At 40.1% G+C, this 23,845-nt stretch overlaps 1 protein-coding gene across 1 annotated transcript in view; it reads right to left on the bottom strand.

Moving 5' to 3' along the window:
- Positions 1 to 23,845, bottom strand: part of LOC133568551 (corticotropin-releasing factor receptor 2) — a 170,460-nt gene that overhangs the window by 34,422 nt on the left and 112,193 nt on the right. Inside the window, exons 3-6 of the mRNA XM_061920556.1 lie at positions 14,379 to 14,464; positions 12,088 to 12,194; positions 8,579 to 8,696; positions 8,339 to 8,492 (exon numbers count right to left, since the gene is read on the bottom strand). Of these exons, the coding sequence (XP_061776540.1) occupies positions 8,339 to 8,492; positions 8,579 to 8,696; positions 12,088 to 12,194; positions 14,379 to 14,464 (465 nt within the window). The remainder of the gene's footprint in view (positions 1 to 8,338; positions 8,493 to 8,578; positions 8,697 to 12,087; positions 12,195 to 14,378; positions 14,465 to 23,845) is intronic.

The following is a 23,845-nucleotide window of genomic DNA, read 5'->3' on the forward strand; positions in this document are numbered from 1 at the left end:
TATCTTGCACTATGTGCATTAGGAAAATTGAATTTAAAACATTTGTATGCTCGTACAACACCTAAAACCTTTAGCATATCAGTATGTGAAATTAAATTATGTAATGGATTAAGCAAATAAATCAAAAATAGCACCGATATAATTCAGTTTAAAAGACTGTTCAAACTACAAGTGTTCACAAAGTACACAGAACTATAATTATGATGAACATCTTGAGCCCTTCATCATAATTATTGTTCTGTGTACTTTGTAAACACTTGTAGTTTGAACAATGTCTTAGACTGAATAATACAAGGGTTCACAAAGTACACAGAACAATAATTATGATGAAGGGTTATTATAATTATGAACATCTTGAATCCTGGGCACCACGGTGGAGCAGGGGTTGGTGCATGTGCCTCACAATACGAAGGTCCTGAGTAGTACTGTGGAGTTTGCATGATCTCCCCATGACTGCGTGGGTTCCTTCCGGGTCCTCCGGCTTCCTCCCACCTCCAAAGACATGCACCTGAGGATAGGTTGATTGGCAACACTAAATTGGCCCTAGTGTGTGAATGTGAGTGTGAATGTTGTCTGTCTATCTGTGTTGGCCCTGCAATAAGGTGGCGACTTGTCCAGGGTGTACCCCGTTTTCCGCGCAATTGTAGCTGAGATAGGCACCAGCGCCCTCCGCAACCCCAAAAGGAAAATAAGCGGTAGGAAATGGATGGATGGAACATATATCAGAATACATATTTAATGACCACACACCATACACCCCCCTACACATTTCTATTACAAATAAAGATGTGGAAATTGATATTCTGTGTACCACACGCACACACACACACACACACACACACACACACACACACACACACACACACACACACACACACACACACACACACACACACACACACACACTCACACACACACACACACACACACACACACACACACACACACACACACACACACACACACACACACACACACACAGAGAGAAAGCCTAGACGGAGGATCACAGAGTGTAGGTACACAGAACATCAGAGGGTCAAATGTGCGAGAAAATGAGAGCAGGCAGTGTTGACAAACAATATTGCAACCTTGTGTGGGAACCGCAGGTGCAGAAACACAAAAGAAGAATAGCTGTGGGATGCAGAACCTGGCAGAGAAATTCTCCGTGCAACGTTTAAATTGTTGTTACTCGGCCAGCCTTTGTGGGCCTGACGGACCCGTTGCATTTTGTGGCTTTTAATGCCTCACAATCAAACATTTTTACCTTAAAATACTTAACAGATGTTTATTGGGATAAGGTAAACATCTGTTCGGTTAAAATACTGAACAGTTGTTTATTGGAATAAGGTAAACATCAGTTCAGTATTTTAACATAAGAGTGTTTGATTGTGAGGCATTAAAAGCCACAAAATGCAAGGGGTCCATCAGACCCACAAACGCTGGCTGAGTAACAACAATATAAACATTACACAAGGGTTAAAATGTATCGTAACCCATATATCTAGATCCATGTTGGATCGGCATTTAAGGTAGTGATGCACACCCCTAGGATACATGCATACATGTATCCAGGGATGTCGAACATGCGGTTGAATGCAGCCTGCAAGATGACTTTGCTAAGTGTAAAATTGTAAAAAAGATGCATTTTTAAATGAAATGAACTGCTGTTCTAAACGTGTCCACTGGGTGTCGCAAAAGCAATTCTGTTAGGCAAGCAAAAAGTCTACCAAGCAACAGAAGTAAAATAAACACTTCATATGCTGCATGAGACACTGCCCATTGATACAGTTCTGTGGAAAGATTTGTCTTCTGTGAGAATTTAAAGAAAGTAAAGAGTGGAAATGACAAATGAGGTATTTATGCTTTATTTTGTTTTGTGTTCCATCCTAGATGGGCTATGACTTCAAGTTTAATTGCTTTGTAGATACACTGAGATTAAAGTCATTGTGTTCTTCGTGGTGTTTTTGAAACGGCACCATTTTGCATTTTCAACTAACTTGAAGTGTGATTTGTACATTTTCAGAAAGTGCTTGTTTTATTTTGGGCCAAAGTAAAACAAGGAAAACCATCCGAAGTTGTCGTAGTTGTAATTTGAAGTTATCACGCTGTGATTTTTACACGTCCGGCCCACGGGTGAATAGATTTTCCTCCATGCGGCCCCTGAGCTAAAGTGAGTTCGACGCCCCACTTCTGCGGTGCCCTCCAAGGTTTCTCATCGTATCCCATTGGGTTGAGTTTTTTCTTGCCCTAATGTGGGCTCTGAGCAGAGGATGTCATTGTGGCTTGTGCAGCCCTTTGAGACACTTGTGATTAAGGGCTGTATAAATAAACTTTGATTGATTGGTTCTCGAATCAAAATCAATACTTTTTTAATTACATTGGATGCCAGTTCTATGATTACCTACATCTCTTTATAAAATAGATAACAGCTCTGATAAATGTATTTATTACAAAAAAAAAAATACTTGTTTTTTAATAAAGTCCAATACAAATAATGCAACACGAAAAGTATCCCATCCATCCATCATCTTCCGCTTATCCGAGGTTGGGTCGCGGAGGCAGCAGCCTAAGCAGGGAAGCCCAGACTTCCCTCTCCCCAGCCACTTCGTCTAGCTCTAGACGAAGAGCTAGACGAAGAAAAGTATCCCAAACTTCTCTTTTTAAAGTAAATCTCTATATTTTTACATCCCTACCTGTTGGTCAAGCAACGTATTTTATCATCAGCGCTCATCAAGTTTAAAATACCATCTTAAAGCAAAACACTTTCTCCAGGATGGTGCCGCTAGAATGAATGCTACATCGACAACAATCATTCTAGGTTAGTCTCGACACTGAAGCGGTTGTCCAAATCCTGCCCCTGGGGTCATGGAGCCAGCCTTGATGTGACAGGATGATGGCTTGTGGGTTACAGGCAGCTTGCTCTGGGCTGCTGGAGCCGGCTTCAGCAGCAGCAAGTTTGACGGAGCAGCTACAGAGGAGAACACTACGCTGGCAGAGACTACCCATGGCAATGTTGTCAACAAAGGTAGCACATATAAGTTAGGCATTTGTTTTCGCCTAATGGACACCCACCGCATGTAGGCCACCTAACATCTGTGAAGACCAAGTTCTGCAAGATTCATTCATTCATTCATATCCCCACAGCTGATCTGTCGTACATTATCTTGGAGTGGCGCGATTGCAGCAAGGATAAACTGACTGTACGACGCAAACAAGAGCATCAAGTTGCAAGTACTGGCTGAATGTGAATTAAAGGCCTACTGAAACCCACTACTACCGACCACGCAGTCTGATAGTTTATATATCAATGATGAAATATTAACATTGTAACACATGTCAATATGGCCGGTTTAGTTTACTAAATTGCAATTTTAATTTTTCCGCGGAGTTTCTTGTTGAAAACGTCGCGAAATGATGAGGCGTGCGCGTGACGTCACGGACTGTCAGGACATATTAGCGCAGCACCACTTGCGGCTAAAAGTCGTCTCTTTTCATCGCGCAATTAAACAGTTTTCTGGACATCTGTGTTGCTGAATCTTTTGCAATTTGTTCAATTAATAATGGAGAAGTCAAAGTACAAAAGACGGAGTTGGGAAGCTTTAGCCTTTAGCCACACAAACACACGGTGATTCCTTGTTTGAAATTCCCGGAGGTGAAGCTTTACTATGGATCAGAGCGGTCAAGAGAACATGACCCGACCACGCCCCCACCACTCGAAATCGGAGGTCTCAAGGTTGGCAAGTATGATCATAACATACAACTAATGCATGACTAGAGGTTTATTATGTATTCCAACCCCAAAGTGAATAAGCGGTAGTAAATGGATGGATGGCACATGCCAATTACATACGCCAGTATAACCAGTTATGATGTGTCACTGTTCCAGTCTAATGGGGAGGTTAACGGTTAAAAAAAGCAATTTTATTTTTAAAGGACAAACGGTGACGCAGCCGTCTGAGCATAAACATGTAGGTCACTTTGGTGAGAACAATATCATCAACCCGACTGTCACCCCCAGTGATGTACAGTGGCATCTGTTATTCAATTTAATCACATGTTCTTGACTCCTGTTTCCCTTAGCCTTTCTTCTTCCTTTTTTAATCAGAAAGAATACATACATTGTCTGGGACATAGATAGGAAATGTCAAGCTTCTTTTCAGGGAACTACACAACAATGTCTATGTATGCCTTTTTTACACCTGAAGGTACAGCCTGGAGATGCTGGTCCGCCGAATAATAATAATTTATATTATATATATAACGTGACCACAGCGCCGCTCTCTGAGGAAATTAAAACTTTAAGACTGAAAACTCGCTAGAACACTTTGTGAATCTAAGTGCTATTATGCACTTTCATAAACTTTACTTTTGTTTTATCGGACTTTATTTTAAGACGAGTAACAAAGCCTGTTTTGGGATGTGTTAGGAAAACAGAGTTACAGTCAATGTTCCCTCTAAGGTGCCTGTGCAATTGCACACTGCTCACACGTCCTCTGCGCACAAAATCTAATAAAAACATAAGCGCATAACAGTGTGCACGTGTTCCGTCACGCACATGTGCGCCAATGAATGCTCAAGGAGTTTTGGCGTTTGCTCACACATATGAACAATTGGAGGGAAAATTGGTTACGATGCATGCCGTCATCGTTATTTGTTCATGAGCGCGGGAGAACAAATATACATATCTGGTCTGGCAAATTTTTCCATCCATCAATCCATCCATCCATTTTCTATGACTTGTCTCTTAAGTGATCGCTGTGTCAGATTTTCAGCATCGAGAAAGATAGATGTGATAATTTTGTCTGAAATTTGAGCGAGTGATTGCTGATCTTTCGCAAAACTTTGACGACAAGGAGGAGTGGCTTAGCGAGCAAAGTTGGAAGCGTCATTGTCCGTTACACACAAAAAAATGTTGGGTTGAAATATAACCCGATTTCAACCCAACTGCTGGTTCAGACAAGGACAAACCCCTTATTTGAGTTATTTTAACTCAACATTTTGGGTACAGTTTTTCAACCCAACTTTTGCGTTAAATTATTCAACCCAAAATATGAGTTTTGATAACTTAATGTTGGGTTATTCCCAACCAAACTATTGGATTGAATTATTTAACCGAAAAGTTGAGTTATGCTAACTCAATGTTGGTTGATTCATAACCCAACTATTGAGTTGCATTTATTCAACACAAAAGCTGAGTTATGCTCACTACAATGTTGGGTTATTTCACACCCAACTATTGGGTAGCTCAATAGACCCAATAGTTGGCTAAAAATGATAAATTTTACTGCTGGTTTGTCCTATTCCTTCCCCACTACTGATCAGAATTATTTTTATTCCATTTAAAAATACTCAAAAGCAAAATACGAGTGAAATTTTTTTACAATAATTGCTGAATATGGTTGTAGTAGTTCATGCTCAAATATTTTCATGTACATAAGATGCATGATTCTAATAATGTTAATGAAATAAATCCTTAATAAAATTCCCTTCAAGAAAAAAGTACCTTTTTTAATTTAAAAAGCCTTTTACCCAAAAATGCGTTATTCATTGAAAAACAACCCAAAAATGGTTCAGAGTTTTAAAAACCCAGAAATTTAGTACAATCATAACCTTTATAAGCCAAAAAAATTATTTTTCTTCATAAAATTAACTCATAAATTTGGTTATCAAAATAACCCAAATTTAGCCCAACTGCTGGTTCAGAAAAGGACAAACACCTTATTTGAGTAATTTTAACTCAACATTTTGGATTAATTTTTTCCATCCAACTTTTGCATTGAATTATTTAACCCAAAAGTTGAGTTATTCTAACTCAATGTTGTTTGATTCTTAACCCAACTATTGGGTTGAATGTATTTAACACAAAAGCTGAGTTATGCTCACTATAATGTTGGGTTATTCCAGACCCAACTATTGGGTTGTGTAATGTAGCGCTCCTTGACCCAATAGTTGTTTAAAAATTATAAATCGTACTGCTGGTTTAACTCATCAAGTCCTCACACATTTATTTGCGCCTATCTCAGCTACAAATACTGATCACATTTTTTTTTATTCAATTGATATATACTCTAAAGCAAAATATGAATGACATTTCTTACAAGAATTGCAGTGTACGGTCATAGTAGTTCATGCTCAAATATTTCCATGTACATAAGATGTGTGATTGTAAATAATGTTAATGAGATTAGTCCTTAATAAAGTACTTTTTAAATAAAACAAGCCTTTTACCGAAAAACAACCTAAAAATGGTTCATAGTTTTGAAAACCCAGACATTGAGTTAAAATAATACCCCTATAACCAAAAAATGGATTGCTCCTCATAAAAATAACTCTATAATTTGACCCAACACTTGCAACTCATAAATCGGGTCATCAAAATAACCCAAATATAACCTAACTGCTGGTTCAGAAAAGGACAAACCCCTTATTTGAGTTATTTTAACTCAACATTTTGGGTGAAATTTTTCCATCCAACTTTTGCATTTAATTATTGAACCCAAAAGTTGAGTTATGCTAACTCTATGTTTGGTGTTTCACAACCCAACTCCTGGGTCGAAAGTATTTAACACAAAAGCTGAGTTATGCTCACTACAGTTTTGGGTTATTCCAATCCCAACTATTGGATCGTGCAATTTCGCGCTCCTTGACCCAATATCCATCCATCTATTTCCTACCGCTTATCCCTTTTAGGGTCGCGGGGGCCGCTGGAGGCAATCGGGCGGAAGGCGGGGTACACCCTGGACAAGTCGCCACCTCTTCACAGGGCTAACACAGATAGACAGACAACATTCACACTCACATTCACACATTAGGGCTATTTTAGTGTTGCCAATCAACCTACCCCCGGGGGTATGTCTTTGGAGGTGGTAGGAAGCGGGAGTACTCGGGGGGAACCCACGCAGTCACGAGGAGAACATGCAAACTCCACACAGGAAGATCCCTCAGGACCTTCGATATATATTGTTTATATATATATATATATATATATATATATATATATATATATATATATAATAAATCATAGAGCTATACTGCCCCCTTGCATCTGTGCCGTCAACTCCCTCCTGCCAACCATAACACTACAGTGCAGAAGGTTCTTGTAAGAACCATACATGGACCGATGTACAGAGAAGGAAAAACGCCAGGTTTATATTTGGTTAAAAATTATAAATTGTACTGCTGGTTTGTCTTACTCCTTCCCAACTACTAATCAAAATACTTTTTATTCCATTAAGATATACTCTAAAGCAAAATATATACAAGAATTGCCTTATATGGTCATAGTAGTTCATGGTAAAATATTTCCATGTACATAAGATGTGTGATTGTAAATAATGTTAATGATATTAGTCCTTAATAAAGATCCCTTCAAGAAAAAAGTACCTTTTTAATAAAACAAGCCTTTTAACGAAAATGCGTTACTCATTGAAAAACAAACCAAAAATGGTTCATAGTTTTGGAAACCCAGACATTGAGTTAAAACAATACCCTTATAACCAAAAAATGGATTTCTCTTCAGAAATATAACCCCAAAATTTGACCAAACACTCGCAACTCTTAAATTGGGTTATCAAAATAACCCAGCATTTTTTAGTGTGTAGTCATTGACAATTTGTCTAATAATTCTAAAATGTTGTGGACATCTGGTATGCAACCAGACTTTTGTGTTGAATTACTTGACCAAAAAGTTGAGTTATATAATAACTTAATGTTGGGTTATTCCCAACCAAACTGTTGGGTTGAATTCCATACATCCATCCATTTTTCTACCGCTTATTCCCTTTGGAGTCGCGGGGGGCGCTGGTGCCTATCTCAGCTACAATCGGGCGGAAGGCGGCGTACACCCTGGACAAGTCGCCAGCTCATCGCAGATTGGGTTGAATTATTTAACCCAAAAGTTGAGTTATGCCTTTCAAAGCATTGTCACCACAAACTTTAGGGCATGTCTTAAATGTAATTTATAAAAGAAAACTACACAGCATACAGTAAGTACAGTACCATGCAACACTTACATCATCATCTCCTGTAATGTACTTGTTAGCTGATGTGTGAAATATGAGATTACAGGCTGCTGAAGACGCTAGCATGCCTATGAAAAGGAAACGTTAAATGTTCCCATTACCATGGCAACAGAGTAAACACCATCTGCTAACAAAAAAAAGCTCCTTGGAGAGGGCCAGCAAAAAGGTCACGGGTGCTTTCGTGATTCGGGGAACGTGACGCGACGGAATAATTTTCGGCCACATGCCCGCATGTTTAAAAGATGGTGTTTACCCTAATTTAACCTGCGCCTAACCTTACAGGGGGCGTGTCTGTTTCTGTGTCTGTGTCCACTTACACCAGCCGATGAAGAGGAAGACCCACTTTCGCAGCTTGTCCGTGGAGTAGGTCATCACAATGGCAGTGTGGAGGTAACAGCCCTCCACGAACATCCAGAAGAAGTTGGTGACCACAAAGTAGTTGTATATGGTCGTGATTATGCGGCACCATGGCTAGGAAGGAAAAAAATTAAATAAAATTACGTCGTAGATGAAACGTGTGCTGACATGGGGGGAAAAAAACTGAACATCGTGCTCACCTCGTTGCTCTCGTGGATGTTGTGGTCTATGAGCTGCAGCAGGAACCACATGACGTTCCTCAGGATGAATGTGGTGATCAGGTTCCAGTGGATGATGTTGCGGAGACATCGGATGCTCCTAAGAAGACGGATGGGGCATAATTATTGGGACACCTAGCCTTTGCACTGATGAAGTCAGCGCTCGCTATCTTTCAAAACGCACCACCTGATCCAAATATCTACCTTTTTTTCCCCTCTTGATCTACATTTCTAGTCCAGGATCAGTTACCCAACGAATGCATATTATTTGTTTACATCAGGGCTGAGTTTTTTAAGTATAAAAATGAGCCAACATTTTTGAATGAAAGAAACTGCTGTTCTAAATGTGTCCACTGGATGTCGCAATTGCAATTTAGTGTATCTTTGTCATACTTGCCAACCCTCACGGATTTTCCGGGAGCCTCACGTAATTCAGCGCCTCTCCCGAAAACCTCCCGGGACAAATTTTCTCCCGAAAATCTCCCGAAATTCAGGCGGAGCTGGAGGCCACGCCCCCTGCAGCTCCTAGCGGACCTGAGTGACGTGTCGACAGCCTGTTTTCACGTCCGCTTTCCCGCGATATAAACAGCGAGCCTGCCCAATGACGTCGTAACTGTAGAATGAACGAGGGCAAGTTCTTGGTTTCTTATGTGGGTTTATTGTTAGGCAGTTTCATGAACGACCTCCCAGCGCAGTAACAGCACACAACAACAGCAGTCACGTTTTTGTCTACCGTAAAGCAGTGCGTCTGCCGTAAACAGCAATGTTGTGACACTCGTAAACAGGACAATACTGCCATCTACTGTACATGCATATATGTGACAGTAACATCTACGGCAGGGGTCACCAAACTTTTTGAAACCAAAAGCTACTTCTAAGGGCTACCAGTTTGATACACACTTAAATAAATTGCCAGAAATAGCCAATTTGCTCAATTTACCTTTAACTCTATGCTATTATTAATAATTAATGATATTTATCTTTGTGGAAACACCGATCATCCTAATGATTTCTCACAATAAATATATATTTTTCATATCATGTTTTAAGTAGGTTAAAATCCAATCTGCACTTTTCTAGCTGTAAATATACTCCTCCCCTCTTAGCCACACCCCCAACCACGCTCTCACCCCCAACCCCACCTCCCGAAATCGAAGGTCTCAAATTTGGAAAGTATGATCTTTGTAGATTTTTTTTTTCTTACCAATCATTATTTTCTGCCTTTGACCCTTCACCCTCACCCCCTGGGAGGTGAAGGGAGCAGTGAGCACCAGCAGTGGCCACGCTCGGGAATAATTTTTGGTGATTTAACCCCCAATTCCAACCCTTGATGCTGAGTGCCAAGCAGGGAGGTAATAGGTCCCATTTTTATAGTCTTTGGTATGAACTCACGACCTACGCTACATATGTAAAAAAAACAACAACAACAAAAAAAAACAAATGTTAGTGTACCAGTCAAGGAAAATGAGCAAACTACATTAATTAAATCCTGCAATTTTTATATTATTTTTTTTATCTTGATAGATTGAAAATTAACACCAAAGAGTTGACTTTGCATTATCACATGATTTAGTATAAATAATGACAAACAAAGATGGAATACTATTAACCGCAATATGTAAGTGTAAAAAAACCAACCAACAACAACATTATGATTTGTACATTTTCAGAATGTGCTTGTTGTTTTTCTAAACAAAGAAAACAATCTGAAGTTGTCTTTATTTTCTAATTATCGTGTCGTGATTTTACCACTTGGGAGTAGATTTTCTCCATGTGGCCCTCGATCTAAAATGAGTTTCCCCATTTATTGTGTGTATAGAATGGGGGTTTCAAACTAATTTTAGCTCTGGGGGCCCCATGGAGGAAAATCTGTGCACACGCGGGCCGGACTATTAAAATCATGGCATTAAGAGTCCAAAGGGTGGGTCTGGGGTAGGGCTGGGCAATATGGCCTTTTATTAATATCTCGATATTTTTAGGCCATGTCACCATACACGATATATATCTCAATATTTTGCCTTAGCCTTGAATGAACACTTGATGCATATAATCACAGCAGTATGAGGATTCTATGAGTCTACAATAAAACCTTCTTGTTCATACTGCATTAACAATATATGCACATTTTAAACTTCCATGCAGAGAGGGATATCACAACTAAGTCAATTGAACAAAACTGTATTTATTAAACAGTTATTATGTCATTTCCAAAACAGAAAGTGCAAGATTGTCAGAGACATTTTAAAATGTCTCTGGCAATCTTGCACTTTTGTGAATGATGTCACTAAGATGACATATCAAAACAACACCAAATTAAAGTGCACTTTTTGTACAGAACACCACTACATTTGTTTAAAACAGATAAAGTGCACATGTGCATGATGTCACAGAAGATATTTTAATAATTGTCAAATAAAAATGAGCTGCATAATAGGAAATCAAATAGTGTATGTGTTTCGCTATGTGGTAGGTTCCTGCGGATGTTATCTCCTTTTGTTGTTGACTGTTTTTTTCATACGGTGTTGATGTGGAAATGGTTGCTTCGGCATTTTGTTGATGTGGCACCGAACAGAGATCTTGACATGCAGAGTTTCAAGCACTCTTCATTCTCTAGCGAGTGACTTTTCAAATGTGGCTACATTAGCAGTGCTGCTACTTTTTGTCTGTTCAACATCGTCCCGCTTGAAGCCGAACAACCGCCAGACGATGGACGATGCTGTTTTTCTTGGGAATTAATTCTTCCTTCATTTGTTACCAGATTCGCACCTTCTCTCTCTCGTATTACCACTCGCACCGTACCGTTAGCATCACAGCTAACGTCACCACGCGTAGGTATTTTTCTGTTTGTGGCTTTAAAAAAGTTTGGACCCCCCGGCTATACTTTTTTAACATTGTCAGTTTGTTAATTATCTGTGTAATGGCCATTTTGTTTTTTTTATGGATCTAGGTTATGATTGCTGACAAAAACATCACCGGCTGTTATATTGTACTATCACATAACAGCGCAAATGAAACAATCTTTTGACATTTATTACATAGTTTGGGGCCGAAAAAAAATAAAAAATCAAGGCAGTGTTTTTTAAGCTTCCAAGCTGTTCCAGAGCATGTCCCATCATGTAGAACAGCGGGCCACATCCAAGCGTGTTGTACACATGCACGGGCATTGGCCATCTTTTGAAACGCCAACAAACTATTGACCACTTGAGCCTCTAATCCCAGGCAGCGGTTGGCATCGATTTAACAGCACAGCTCCGTCCATGAAGGTGTAGGTGTATGTGTTTGAAGCAGGGCATGAAAAGAATGAAAATAGCTCGGAGGAGAAAGCAATGATTATAAAATGAACATATGCATGCAGGGCGGATCTGCACCAATCTACTCATTGGACATAAGCGACTTAATGACAAAGAAAGAGGTGGCCTTAGAGTTTCAGGCAAATGTTCCCGACTGTTTGCTCAGAGGTCGCGATGTTTGTGCACTATTTATGTACTCGCCTTAAGCAGAGGAAGAGGATGAAGGCCACTAATAGCGCTCCCACAGAGATGCAATGGCCCAGGTAGTTGATGATCAGCGCTATCTTGTAATGCACGGGATACTTTCTCTGAAAAGAAAACACACACACACACACACACGCGCTTAACTTCCTAAATCCGCTCATGCATCAGGCGCATGAGTGGACTTATTGTCATCCTAATCTTATTGCAAAATACAATAATGCAGATGTACATATACTATACAAAAAAATGTAATACAACAAACAAAATTTGTTTGTTGTATTAAGATTACAGTTGGTACAAAATGCGGCTGCTAGACTTTTGACAAGAACAAGAAAGTTTGATCACATTACGCCTGTACTGGCTCACCTGCACTGGCTTCCTGTGCACTTAAGATGTGACTTTAAGGTTTTACTACTTACGTATAAAATACTACACGGTCTAGCTCCAGCCTATCTTGCCGATTGTATTGTACCGTATGTCCCGGCAAGAAATCTGCGTTCAAAAGACTCCGGCTTATTAGTGATTCCTAGAGCTCAAAAAAAGTCTGCGGGCTATAGAGCGTTTTCCATTCGGGCTCCAGTACTCTGGAATGCCCTCCCGGTAACAGTTCGAGATGCTACCTCAGTAGAAGCATTTAAGTCTCACCTTAAAACTCATCTGTATACTCTAGCCTTTAAATAGACCTCCTTTTTAGACCAGTTGATCTGCCGCTTCTTTTCTTTTCTTTCTCCTATGTCCCCCCCTCCCTTGTGGAGGGGGTCCGGTCCGATGACCATGGATGAAGTACTGACTGTCCAGAGTCGAGACCCAGGATGGACCGCTCGTCGGGACCCAGGATGGACCGCTCGCCTGTATCGGTTGGGGACATCTCTACGCTGCTGATCCGCTTGAGATGGTTTCCTGTGGACGGGACTCTCACTGCTGTCTTGGAGCCACTATGGATTGAACTTTCACAGTATCATGTTAGACCCGCTCGACATCCATTGCTTTCGGTCCCCTAGAGGGGGGGGGGTTGCCCACATCTGAGGTCCTCTCCAAGGTTTCTCATAGTCAGCATTGTCACTGGCGTCCCACTGAATGTGAATTCTCCCTGCCCACTGGGTGTGAGTTTTCCTTGCCCTTTTGTGGGTTCTTCCGAGGATGTTGTAGTCGTAATGATTTGTGCAGTCCTTTGAGACATTTGTGATTTGGGGCTATATAAATAAACATTGATTGATTGATTGACAAAATTGATTGTTATTCTAAAAATGTCCACTTTAATAAATTAATAATATTGAGATTAGAGATGTCCGATAATGACTTATTTGCCGATATCCGACTTTCCGATATTGTCCAACTCTTAATTCCGATTCCGATATCAACCGATACCGATATACCGTATTTCCTTGAATTGCCGCAGAGCATATAGTATGCGCCTGCCTTGAATTACTGCCGGGTCAAACTCGCTTCGCAAAATAATTAGGGCATACTTAGTATTACCGCCTGGTCAAACCGGTGACATCACGAGTGACACTTCCCCTGTCATCATTTTCAAAATGGAGGAGGCTGATTTCAATACCGGTAATTTTAAATCGCATTAAGGGAAGAAGATTAAGAGCTATTCAGTAGGATTGAAAGTCCAAGCTTAAATCACACTCAAATTTTTACTGCATGCCTTTGGTAAGGGCCGGAGTGAGAAGAAGTTTTAAAATAATTAGCGCATGTTTACTTTTACCGCATGCCTTTGGTAATCGAGGAGTGAAAAGAGGTTTTAAATTAATTAGCGCCCCGGCGGCAATTCAAGGAAATACGGTATACATTATCATGCCTAATTTTGTTGTCACTACTCAAAAAAGTATATTCATATATCTTTGCAGGACTGAAAGAAAATGAGTGTTACTGGGATGTGTTTAGTTTGTAATTGTGCTGTTAGTTCTGAGGATGCTATTCTGTCATGCCCTTCCTAAAATCTTCATCCAAGCTTGGTGAAAACAAATGTCATTGACACACTTCAAATGTCCTAAGATGTCTAAATTTATCTGGGAAAATGGAGCAAGAGCCAGAAATACACTTTGAATCGGGAGACGTGAAGGGAGGAGGCAATAGGGCCGCTTGTCTTACAGCCGGCTTGACAATATTTTCCCTGAGGGCTCTGGGCTCATAGAAACATAAATATACTGTACTTAAAGATTAGTTCAGTCTTCCGTAAAAATAAGTCTAAATGTGTTTAATTGTGAGGAAATGCAGTTCTTGTGGGTGGTATGTAATGAAACTAGGCACACGAAGCAATGCATCACTAAAACACTTACCTTCTCCTCCAAAATGGGCTCGCAGTTTGAATAATTGCTCTTTAGGGCCCATGTTCCATTTTCCATACATTCTCTGTAAGCACTCCCTGAAAAGACAGGAAACGGGAATAAGTACAAACACAGAATACTGAAAGATGTGCGTATAATCGCCTCTGATTTGCATTTAGCTGGCACGGCTTGCAAGTGACTCATCAGTTGCGACAAGGTGACGGGCATTCAGACAAGAAGGTTGCAGGAAAGCTGAGCGCGCGGTTCAAAGTTTAGCACGACAACAGCAATGCAGAATAGCAATGCAATGACACCAGTGGGAGTAAGTCATGAAAATCCTCCACCTGTGCACCTTTTTTTAAAGAGGTGTCTTCAATAATACAATTCACTGCTGAAGGGTTTCCTCTTGGCAGTTTCTCACAGCCTGGCTGGTTATCTCTTTAAAGCTACAGAATATATCGAGGTGAGGAAAAAGACCAGGGTACTTTTACTTCTAACCTGATCTTTTAATTAATTTTACTACAATGCTCTGCTCAGATACTCGTCATTTAATTGGTTTTCTCTATGCCCACTCCACTAATTATCATTCGGTTGCTATCAAAAGTACTTAAAATAATTGGGAAATATATTGTACAGATTTGATCTTCTAAATAGAATTTAAAATACATCATTAACTAATTGTTATACAGAACTGTTTGGCCCTTCTGACAAATTTTAAAAAACTGTTACTTTTTTTTTAAAGATGGCCATTGAAAGAAATTACATTTTTGTAGTAACACTGGCAAGATATACCGTATTTTTCGGACTATAAGTCGCAGTTTTTTTCATGGTTTTGCCGGGGGTGAGACTTATACTCAGGAGCGACTTATGTGTGAAATTATTAACACACCAATATCAAATAATATTATTTAGCTCATTCACGTAAGAGACTAGACGTATAAGATTTCATCGGATTTAGCGATTAGGAGTGACAGATTGTTTGGTAAACGTATAGCATGTTCTATATGTTATAGTTATTTGAATGACTCTTACCATAATATGTTACGTTAACATACCAGGCACCTTCTCAGTTGGTTATTTATGCCTCATATAATGTACACTTATTCAGCCTGTTGTTCACTATTCTTTATTTATTTTAAATTGCCTTTCAAATGTCTATTCTTGGTGTTGGGTTTTATCAAATACATTTCCCCAAAAAATGCAACTTATACTCCAGTGCGACTTATATATATTTTTTTCCTTCTTTATTATGCATTTTCGGCCGGTGCGATTTATACTCCAGAGCGACTTATACTCCGAAAAATACGGTGCTCTTATTTAAACAAGTACAGCCAAATACAAACCCCGTTTCCATATGAGTTGGGAAATTGTGTTGGATGTAAATATAAACAGAATACAATGATTTGCAAATCCTTTTCATCCCATATTCAGTTAAATGCACTACAAAGACAAGATATTTGATGTTTAAACTCATAAACTTTATTTTTTTTTTGCAAATAATACACTTAGAATTTCATGGCTGCAACACGTGCCAAAGTAGTTGGTAAAGGGCATGTTCACCACTGTGTTACATCAACTTCTTTTTTAACAACACTCAGTAAATGTTTTGGAACTGAGGAAATTAATTGTTGAAGCTTTGAAAGTGGAATTCTTTCCCATTCTTGTTTTATGTAGAGCTTTAGTCGTTCAACAGTCCGGGGTCTCCGCGGTCGTATTTTACGCTTCATAATGCTCCACACATTTTTGATGGGAGGCAGGTCTAGACTGCAGGCGGGCCAGGAAAGTACCCGCACTCTTTTACTACAAAGCCACGCTGACATAACACGTGGCTTGGCATTGTCTTGTTGGAATAAGCAGAGGTGTCCATGATAACGTTGCTTGGATGACAACATATGTTGCTCCAAAACCTGTATGTACCTTTCAACATAATGGTGCCTTCACAGATGTGTAAGTTACCCATGCCTTGGGCACTAATGCACCCCCATACCATCACAGATGCTGGCTTTCGAACTTTGCAACCATAACAATCCGAATGGTTATTTTCCTCTTTGTTCTGGAAGACACCATGTCCTCTGTTTCCAAATATAATTTGAAATGTGGACTCGTCTGACCACAGAACTTTTTTCCACTTTGCATCAGTCCATTTTAGATGAGTTTGGGCCCAGCGAAGCCTGCGGCGTTTCAGGATGTTGTTGGTAAATGGGTTTGGCTTTGCATAGTAGAGTTTTAACTTGCACTTACAGATGTAGCGACCAACTGTAGTTACTGACAGTGGTTTTATGAAATGTTTCTAGGCTCATGTGGTGATGCCCTTTACACACTGATGTCGGTTTTTGATGCAGTACCGCCTGAGGGGTCAAAGGTCCGTAATATCATTGCTTATGTGCAGTGATTTCTCCAGATTCTCTGAACCTTTTGATGATTTTATATTGTATATTGTAAAATCCCTAAATTCCTTGCAATAGCTCGTTGAGAAATGTTGTTCTAAAACTTTTTGACGATTTGCTTACAAAGTGGTGACCCTCGCCCCATCCTTGTTTGTGAATTACTTAGCATTTCATGGAAGCTGCTTTTATACCCAATCATCGCACCTAACTGTTATCAATTAGCCTGCACACCTGTGGGATGTTCCAAATAAGTGTTTGATGAGCATTCCTCAACTTTATCAGGATTTATTGCCACTTTTCCCAACTTCTTTGTCACGTGTGGCTGGCATCAAATTCTAAAGTTATTGATTATTTGAAAAAAAAAATGTTTATCAGTTTGAACATCAAATATGTTGTCTTTGTAGCATATTCAACTGAATATGTGTTGAAAATAATTTGCAAAGCATTGTAGTTTGTTTATATTTACATCTAACACAATTTCCCAACTCATATGGAAACGGGGATTGTAATTAACAATTTTAATCAGATCACTGGATTGCTTTTGGATTAAATTTGATTCATACCTATTGGATAATATTAATTCATTATCTTTATCACTTGTGCTACATTTTGTATGAGCAAATCAATCTATTAATCAATCAAAGTTTATTTATATAGCCCTTAATCACAAGTGTCTCAAAGGGCTGCACAAGCCACAACAACATCCTCAGCTCAAAAAACTCAACCCAATGGGATACAATGAGAAACCTTGGAAGGGACCGCAGAGACACCAGAAAGAAGGGAATACATCTACATGTTTATTAAACACATGTTCATGTCGGTTTTTCTAACCAAACATTTCTGTTTAAGATGAAAATATGTAAAGAACACTTCTTCCTACGGAATGCATCGACTGATCAGTAATTGTGGGTTTTTATGGACTCAAATTTGCCATTATAAGAACCAGCGTGCTGTTTTCCATATTGACTTGTTCTCTTCAGCAGCCTGTCTTTACTGCACAAACTGCCCATTTGCGCATCCGTGACTGAGATACTACTTGGACAAACTGTCCGAAATCTGTTGCTATAGAGACGTTTCTGGAATTTTGAGTCATTCTGAGCTGCAGATGGGTTAACTGAGTTAAAATGTTTAGTTATATTATTAATGACGATGGATTAATTTAATTTTGACAGCCCTAAAACTCTTGAACACATCATAATAATCCCCTCAATTACCCCCCAAAAACGGATTAACTCACAGGAATATAAAGACAATATAACATACATCCATACATGTGGATGCATATGCAAAAGTGCAATATATTTATCTGTACAGTAATCTATTTATTTATATCTGCACCTTTTTGCTCTTTCATCCTGCACTACAATGAGCTAATGCAACTAAATTTCGTTCTTATCTGTACTGTTAGGTTTTAATTTAAATGACAATAAATGTAAGTCTCAAGTCTAAATGAAACAATTTCATCATTACAGAGAACTTCACTCCATTTACTTGTCCAACAATTAAATAACAATATTGCCCAAAAATGTTTTTTCAAAAGGTCAATTGGTTCATGCACAAAACTGGCAGCCTACTTAGACAGAAAACTATCCATTAAGATAAATACCCTGCAAACCCTAACCTGAAATAATGGACTTTTTTCAGCAAATGTATTTCCTGTATTAGGATTTTTTTGTAGGAAGCTGCAGGCAGAAAGACAATAACCATTTATTTCACTTGTGAACCTCGTAGCACAGAACACAGCATAAATCAGGAGCTGAAGCAGTCGACTGATTGGGGCCCTAGCATGGTTTAAGTGAGGAACATGGATAGCAGATTTTTTGCAGGTTGACAAAAGGCGTTGCATATATTCTCTTTTTCCCCATGAAACCTTGACACCTTTGATCAGTCCACATTGTCCTTTGATTGATTGATTGATACTTTTATTAGTAAATTGCACAGTTGAGTACATATTCCGTACAATTGATCACTAAATGGTAACACCCGAATAAGTTTTTCAATTTGTTTAAGTCGGGGTCCACGTTAATCAATTCATGGTCCTCTACCTGCATTCATGCGAAGAAGTAATACGTGAGGTTGCTTTGGTCAAAGGAAGTTTCCTTTTTTTTTGGTTACCGCTCTGTTGGCTGTAATCTTTAAACCGAACAGTGTGTCTACTCAGGTAAAAGTTGTGCTTTTATCCTATGTTCAAGACTCAAAAATTCCAATCTCAAAGCGATTAAAACCCATCCATCCATCCATCCATCATCTTCCACTTATCCGAGGTCGGCTCGCAGGGGCAGCAGCCTAAGCAGGGAAGCCCAGATTTCCATCTCCCCAGCCACTTTGTCTAGCTCTTCCCGGGGGATCTCGAGGCATTCCCAGGCCAGCCGGGAGACATAGTCTTCCCAACGTGTCCTGGGTCTTCCCCGTGGCCTCCTACCGGTTGGACGTGCCCTAAACACCTCCCTAGGGAGGCGTTCGAGTGGCATCCTGACCTCATCCTGCTCCTCTCGATGTGGAGGAGCAGCGGCTTTACTTTGAGTTCCTCCCGGATGGCAGAGCTTCTCACCCTATCTCTAAAGAAGAGCCTCGCCACCCGACGGAGGAAACTCATTTCGGCCGCTTGTACCCGTGATCTTATCCTTTCGGTCATGACCCAAAGCTCATGACCATAGGTGAGGATGGGAACGTATATTGACCGGTAAATTGAGAGCTTTGCCTTGCGGCTCAGCTCCTTCTTCACCACAACGGATCGGTACAACGTCCGCATTACTGAAGACCCATTACTCACGATCCACTGTTCCCCCACTCGTGAACAAGACTCCTAGGTACTTGAACTCCTCTACTTGAGGCAGGGTCTCCTCCCCAACCCGGAGATGGCACTCCACCCTTTTCCGGGCGAGAACCATGGACTCGGACTTGGAGGTACTGATTCTCATTCCTCAATCGTCAGGAGAATCTCCTGACGATTGAGAGAACTCCTCATGAAACAGTTCTGTAGAGATGAAGTAGTCTTGTGATTTTTCCAAAACACACATATATTGCGCTCTACCACGGCATCGAGCACTATTCTCTTGATAATCTAATTAAGATAGATATATATATATATATATATATATATATATATATATATATATATATATATATATATATATATATATATATATATATATATATATATATATATATATATATGTCCGGAGGATGATTTTAGTTTATGTATGGATGGATAGCTTGATGCAATTGAGACAAGATGATGCAAGGCTGTAACACATTAGAGGCGCAACTATTTGTTGGTTTCACTGTTTTTCAGTCAAAGACCGAAACAGCCTGACTAGTATTGTTAAGTCTGGCTCTAACATTAGCTGATTAGATGAGACTTAAACTTCTTCTGCAACCAGCAAAATCTCTGAAAAGACAAGAAGATTTTAGCCCCCTCGAGGAATGTCTTTACGGGTGAATTCTCTTTGTTACGTTCAGGGCCACGTTATGCCATTCTTATGTGTACACAACAAATCTCTTTTCCAAATAATTTGTACCCTCTGCACTCAGACTTTAAACTTTAAAAATCTTCAGAGAGTTGTATTGTTGTACTGTTTATGTATTTGACTATTTTTGTATTGTGGGCCAAGTACAAACTTTATGAACCATGACAACCTGCTGCTCAAAATGAATTGCCCCTTGAGGGATTAATAATGTTGAGAGGTGAATTATATTTATATAGCACTTTTCACTAGTGACTCAAAGCACTTTACATAGTGAAACCCAATATCTAAGCTACATTTAAACCAGTGTGGGTGGCACTGGGAGCAGGTGGGTAAAGTGGCTTGCCCAAGGACACAACGGCAGTGACTAGGATGGCGGGAGCGGGGATCGAACCCGAAACCCTCAAGTTGCTGGCACGATCTCTCTACCAACTGAGATACACGGCCCCACCGTTGTTTCAATTGAATTGAATACTTTTTTTCTTCTGTAAACACCAAATTGAATCAACAATCATTGTAGATTGATTCAGTTGATTGATTCAGATTCATCCCTCTTACACACATGTAAGAGGGATGTGTACTATGGCTATGAGTTGTTGTTTTTTTGTTTTGTTTTTGTTTTTTTTCCCTTGGCCTCAGTCTGCACCCCCACTCCAGGGCCCAGGCTAAGACCGATTTTTATTTTTTTTTTATTTTATTTTAATCTTCTATTCTTTTCTCCCATCCCCCCCCTGTTTACCTGTATGTCATCTTTTTTGTAAGGGGCGCTGGAAGCCGGCAGACCCGTCTGCGATCCTGTTCTGTCTCCCTGTAATGTTTGTCTGATCTTGAATGGGATTGTGCTGAAAATTGTAATTTTCCTGAAGGAACTCTCCTGACGGAATAAATAAAGTACTATCTAATCTAATCAGTTTGCTGTATACAGAAGAACAAAGTCAGGTATGGAAACTTGAGCTATGGACAGCATTATTTGGTTTCGAAACCACATTGGTATGGAAAGTGGAGTCCATAACACTTAAATATCCTACCATCCCGACTGATATTATACCATCTTGAATAAACTGCAAGAAAGTATTTTTAAGACAGTCAGGTCATCTTATATTAGGGGTCTCAAGAAATCTATACATGCAAACCAAACAATTTCTCCCCAAGTGAGTCAGAGCTTATTTTCCTGTCACCACTGACCTGGAAACATGCAACCAAACAGATGCCCAGCTGCCCGAAAAAACGTGTTTCAAAGATTGTTAGCAAACAACAGAGTTGTGCTAATTTTGAGATCATCGTAATGATGGCGTAGAACACCGCAGAGGCCACCACAGTGGATATGTTTATTTTACTTTTTATTCATAGCTGTATGTAGAAGTGTCTGGTTGTATCTGCTGCTTTAATGTCTTTAATGTCCTATGTGTTCTTTGATGTTTGATGTTTCCCTCTTACACACATGTAAGAGGGATGTGTACTATGGCTATGAGTTGTTGTTTTTTTCCCTTGGCCTCAGTCTGCACCCCCTCTCCAGGGCCCAGGCTAAGACCATTTTTTTATTTTATCTTCTATTTTTTTCTCCCCACCCCTTGTTTATCTGTATCTCATCTTTTTTTGTAAGGGGCGCTGGAAGCCGGCAGACCCATCAGCGATCCTGTTCTGTCTCCCTTTAATGTTTGTCTGATCTTGAATGGGATTGTGCTGAAAATTGTAATTTTCCTGAAGGAACTCTCCTGACGGAATAAATAAAGTACTATCTAATCTAATCTAATGAATACAGCACATTTTCGATGGGAGACAGTTCAGGACAGCAGGCGGGCCAGGAAAGTACCTGCACTCTTTTTTTACGAAGCCACGCTGTTGTAACACGTGGGGAGTCCATGAAAAAGACGGCGCTTAGATGGCAGCATATGTTGTTCCAAAACCTGCATGTACATTTCCGCATTAATGGTGCCTTCACAGATGTGTAAATTAGCCATGCCTTGGGCACTAATGCACCCCCATACCATCACAGATGCTGGCTTTTGAACTTTGCGTCGATAACAGTCTGGATGGTTCGCTTCCCCTTTGGTCTGATAGACACAATGTCGAATATTTCCAAAAACAATTTGAAATGTGGACTCGTCAGACCACAGAACACTTTTCCACTTTGCATCAGTCCATCTTAGATGATCTCAGGCCCAGACAAGCCGGCGGCGTTTCTGGATGTTGTTGATAAATGGCTTTCGCTTACTTGCACTTACAGATGTAGCGACACACTGTATTTAGTGACAGTGGTTTTCTGAAGTGTTCCTGAGCCCATGTGGTGATATCCTCTAGATATTGATGTCGGTTTTTGATACAGCGGCGTGTGAGGGATCGAAAGTCACGGTCATTCAATGTTGGTTGCCGACCATGCCGCTTACGTGGAGTGATTTCTCTAGATTCTCTGAACCTTTTGATGATATTATGGACCGTAGATGTTGAAATCCCTAAATTTCTTGCAATGGCACTTTGAGAAATGTTGTTCTCAAACTGTTTGACTATTTGCTCACGCAGTTGTAGACAAAGGGGTGTACATCGCCCCATCCTTTCTTGTGAAAGACTGAGCATTTTTTGGGAAGCTGTTTTTATACCCAATCATGGCACCCACCTGTTCCCAATTAGCCTGCACACCTGTGGGATGTTCCAAATAAATGTTTAATGAGCATTCCTCAACTTTAACCCTGGCATCAAATTCTAAAGTTAATGATTATTTGCACACAAAAAAATGATTTGCAAATCATTGTATTCCGTTTATATTTACATCTAACACAATTTCCCAACTCATATGGAAACGGGGTTTGTAATTAAGATTATTTGGTTGTAACTGTTACTGTACCTATAGTCAAAAAAGTAGTGCACTCAGATATGTTTGTGGGGGCAATTGCACAGGTCGTTGTCAACCACGTCGTAGTCCACTGATACCTACTACCTGAGCAGAAACCTCAAATGGTGTTCCATTGCACTCATCCTAGTAGGAGGTCTGAAGGGTCCGACTTCTAGCGTCATTGTGAGTGAAGTGATCTGCCACTGTGGAATAATCATCTCCCATAGTGACATCTCCTGCCAAGACACTGACAGTGCCAGCAGGAGGATTGCATCGCGTCAAGCCACAAATCCTCCAGTTGGTCTGAACGATCCAAAGAGCCCACAAGTCAAGTGTTGAAACGCTCATTCCTGTGCTCCGAACAACTCCACTCCACATGGAAACTGAGAGAAAACTGAACTTCAAAGTCTAGATTCTAATTTTAGCACTGTGCTTCCCGGAGTTGCGGGACTCTGCAGGCGAATATCACACCACATTTGTGAAACATGCAGTGATGGTGTTGAAACAGAGGAAGGGAGGAGCGGGAGCTCTTCCACTGACGCACAACTAATTCCCTGGCACTGGTGCATGGAAAATGCACGTCTGACTAACCATCTGCACATTACGCATAATAAAGCAGTACTCCAGTTATTCTTCTCACACCGCTTGTCATAAGTCCTTTCTCGTGCCATCTTGGGACACCTTGGTGTCCTACTGGTGTAGAGATGGAGCGCAATTGTCAGCTCGTTTGCTGGCTGCCAACATCTTTCACCGCCTCTGCTGTCCTTACTTTCTCACCACTCGAAAACATGCAAC

The sequence above is a fragment of the Nerophis ophidion genome, linkage group LG14 (genome assembly GCF_033978795.1).
Source record: "Nerophis ophidion isolate RoL-2023_Sa linkage group LG14, RoL_Noph_v1.0, whole genome shotgun sequence".
Lineage (NCBI taxonomy): Eukaryota > Metazoa > Chordata > Actinopteri > Syngnathiformes > Syngnathidae > Nerophis > Nerophis ophidion.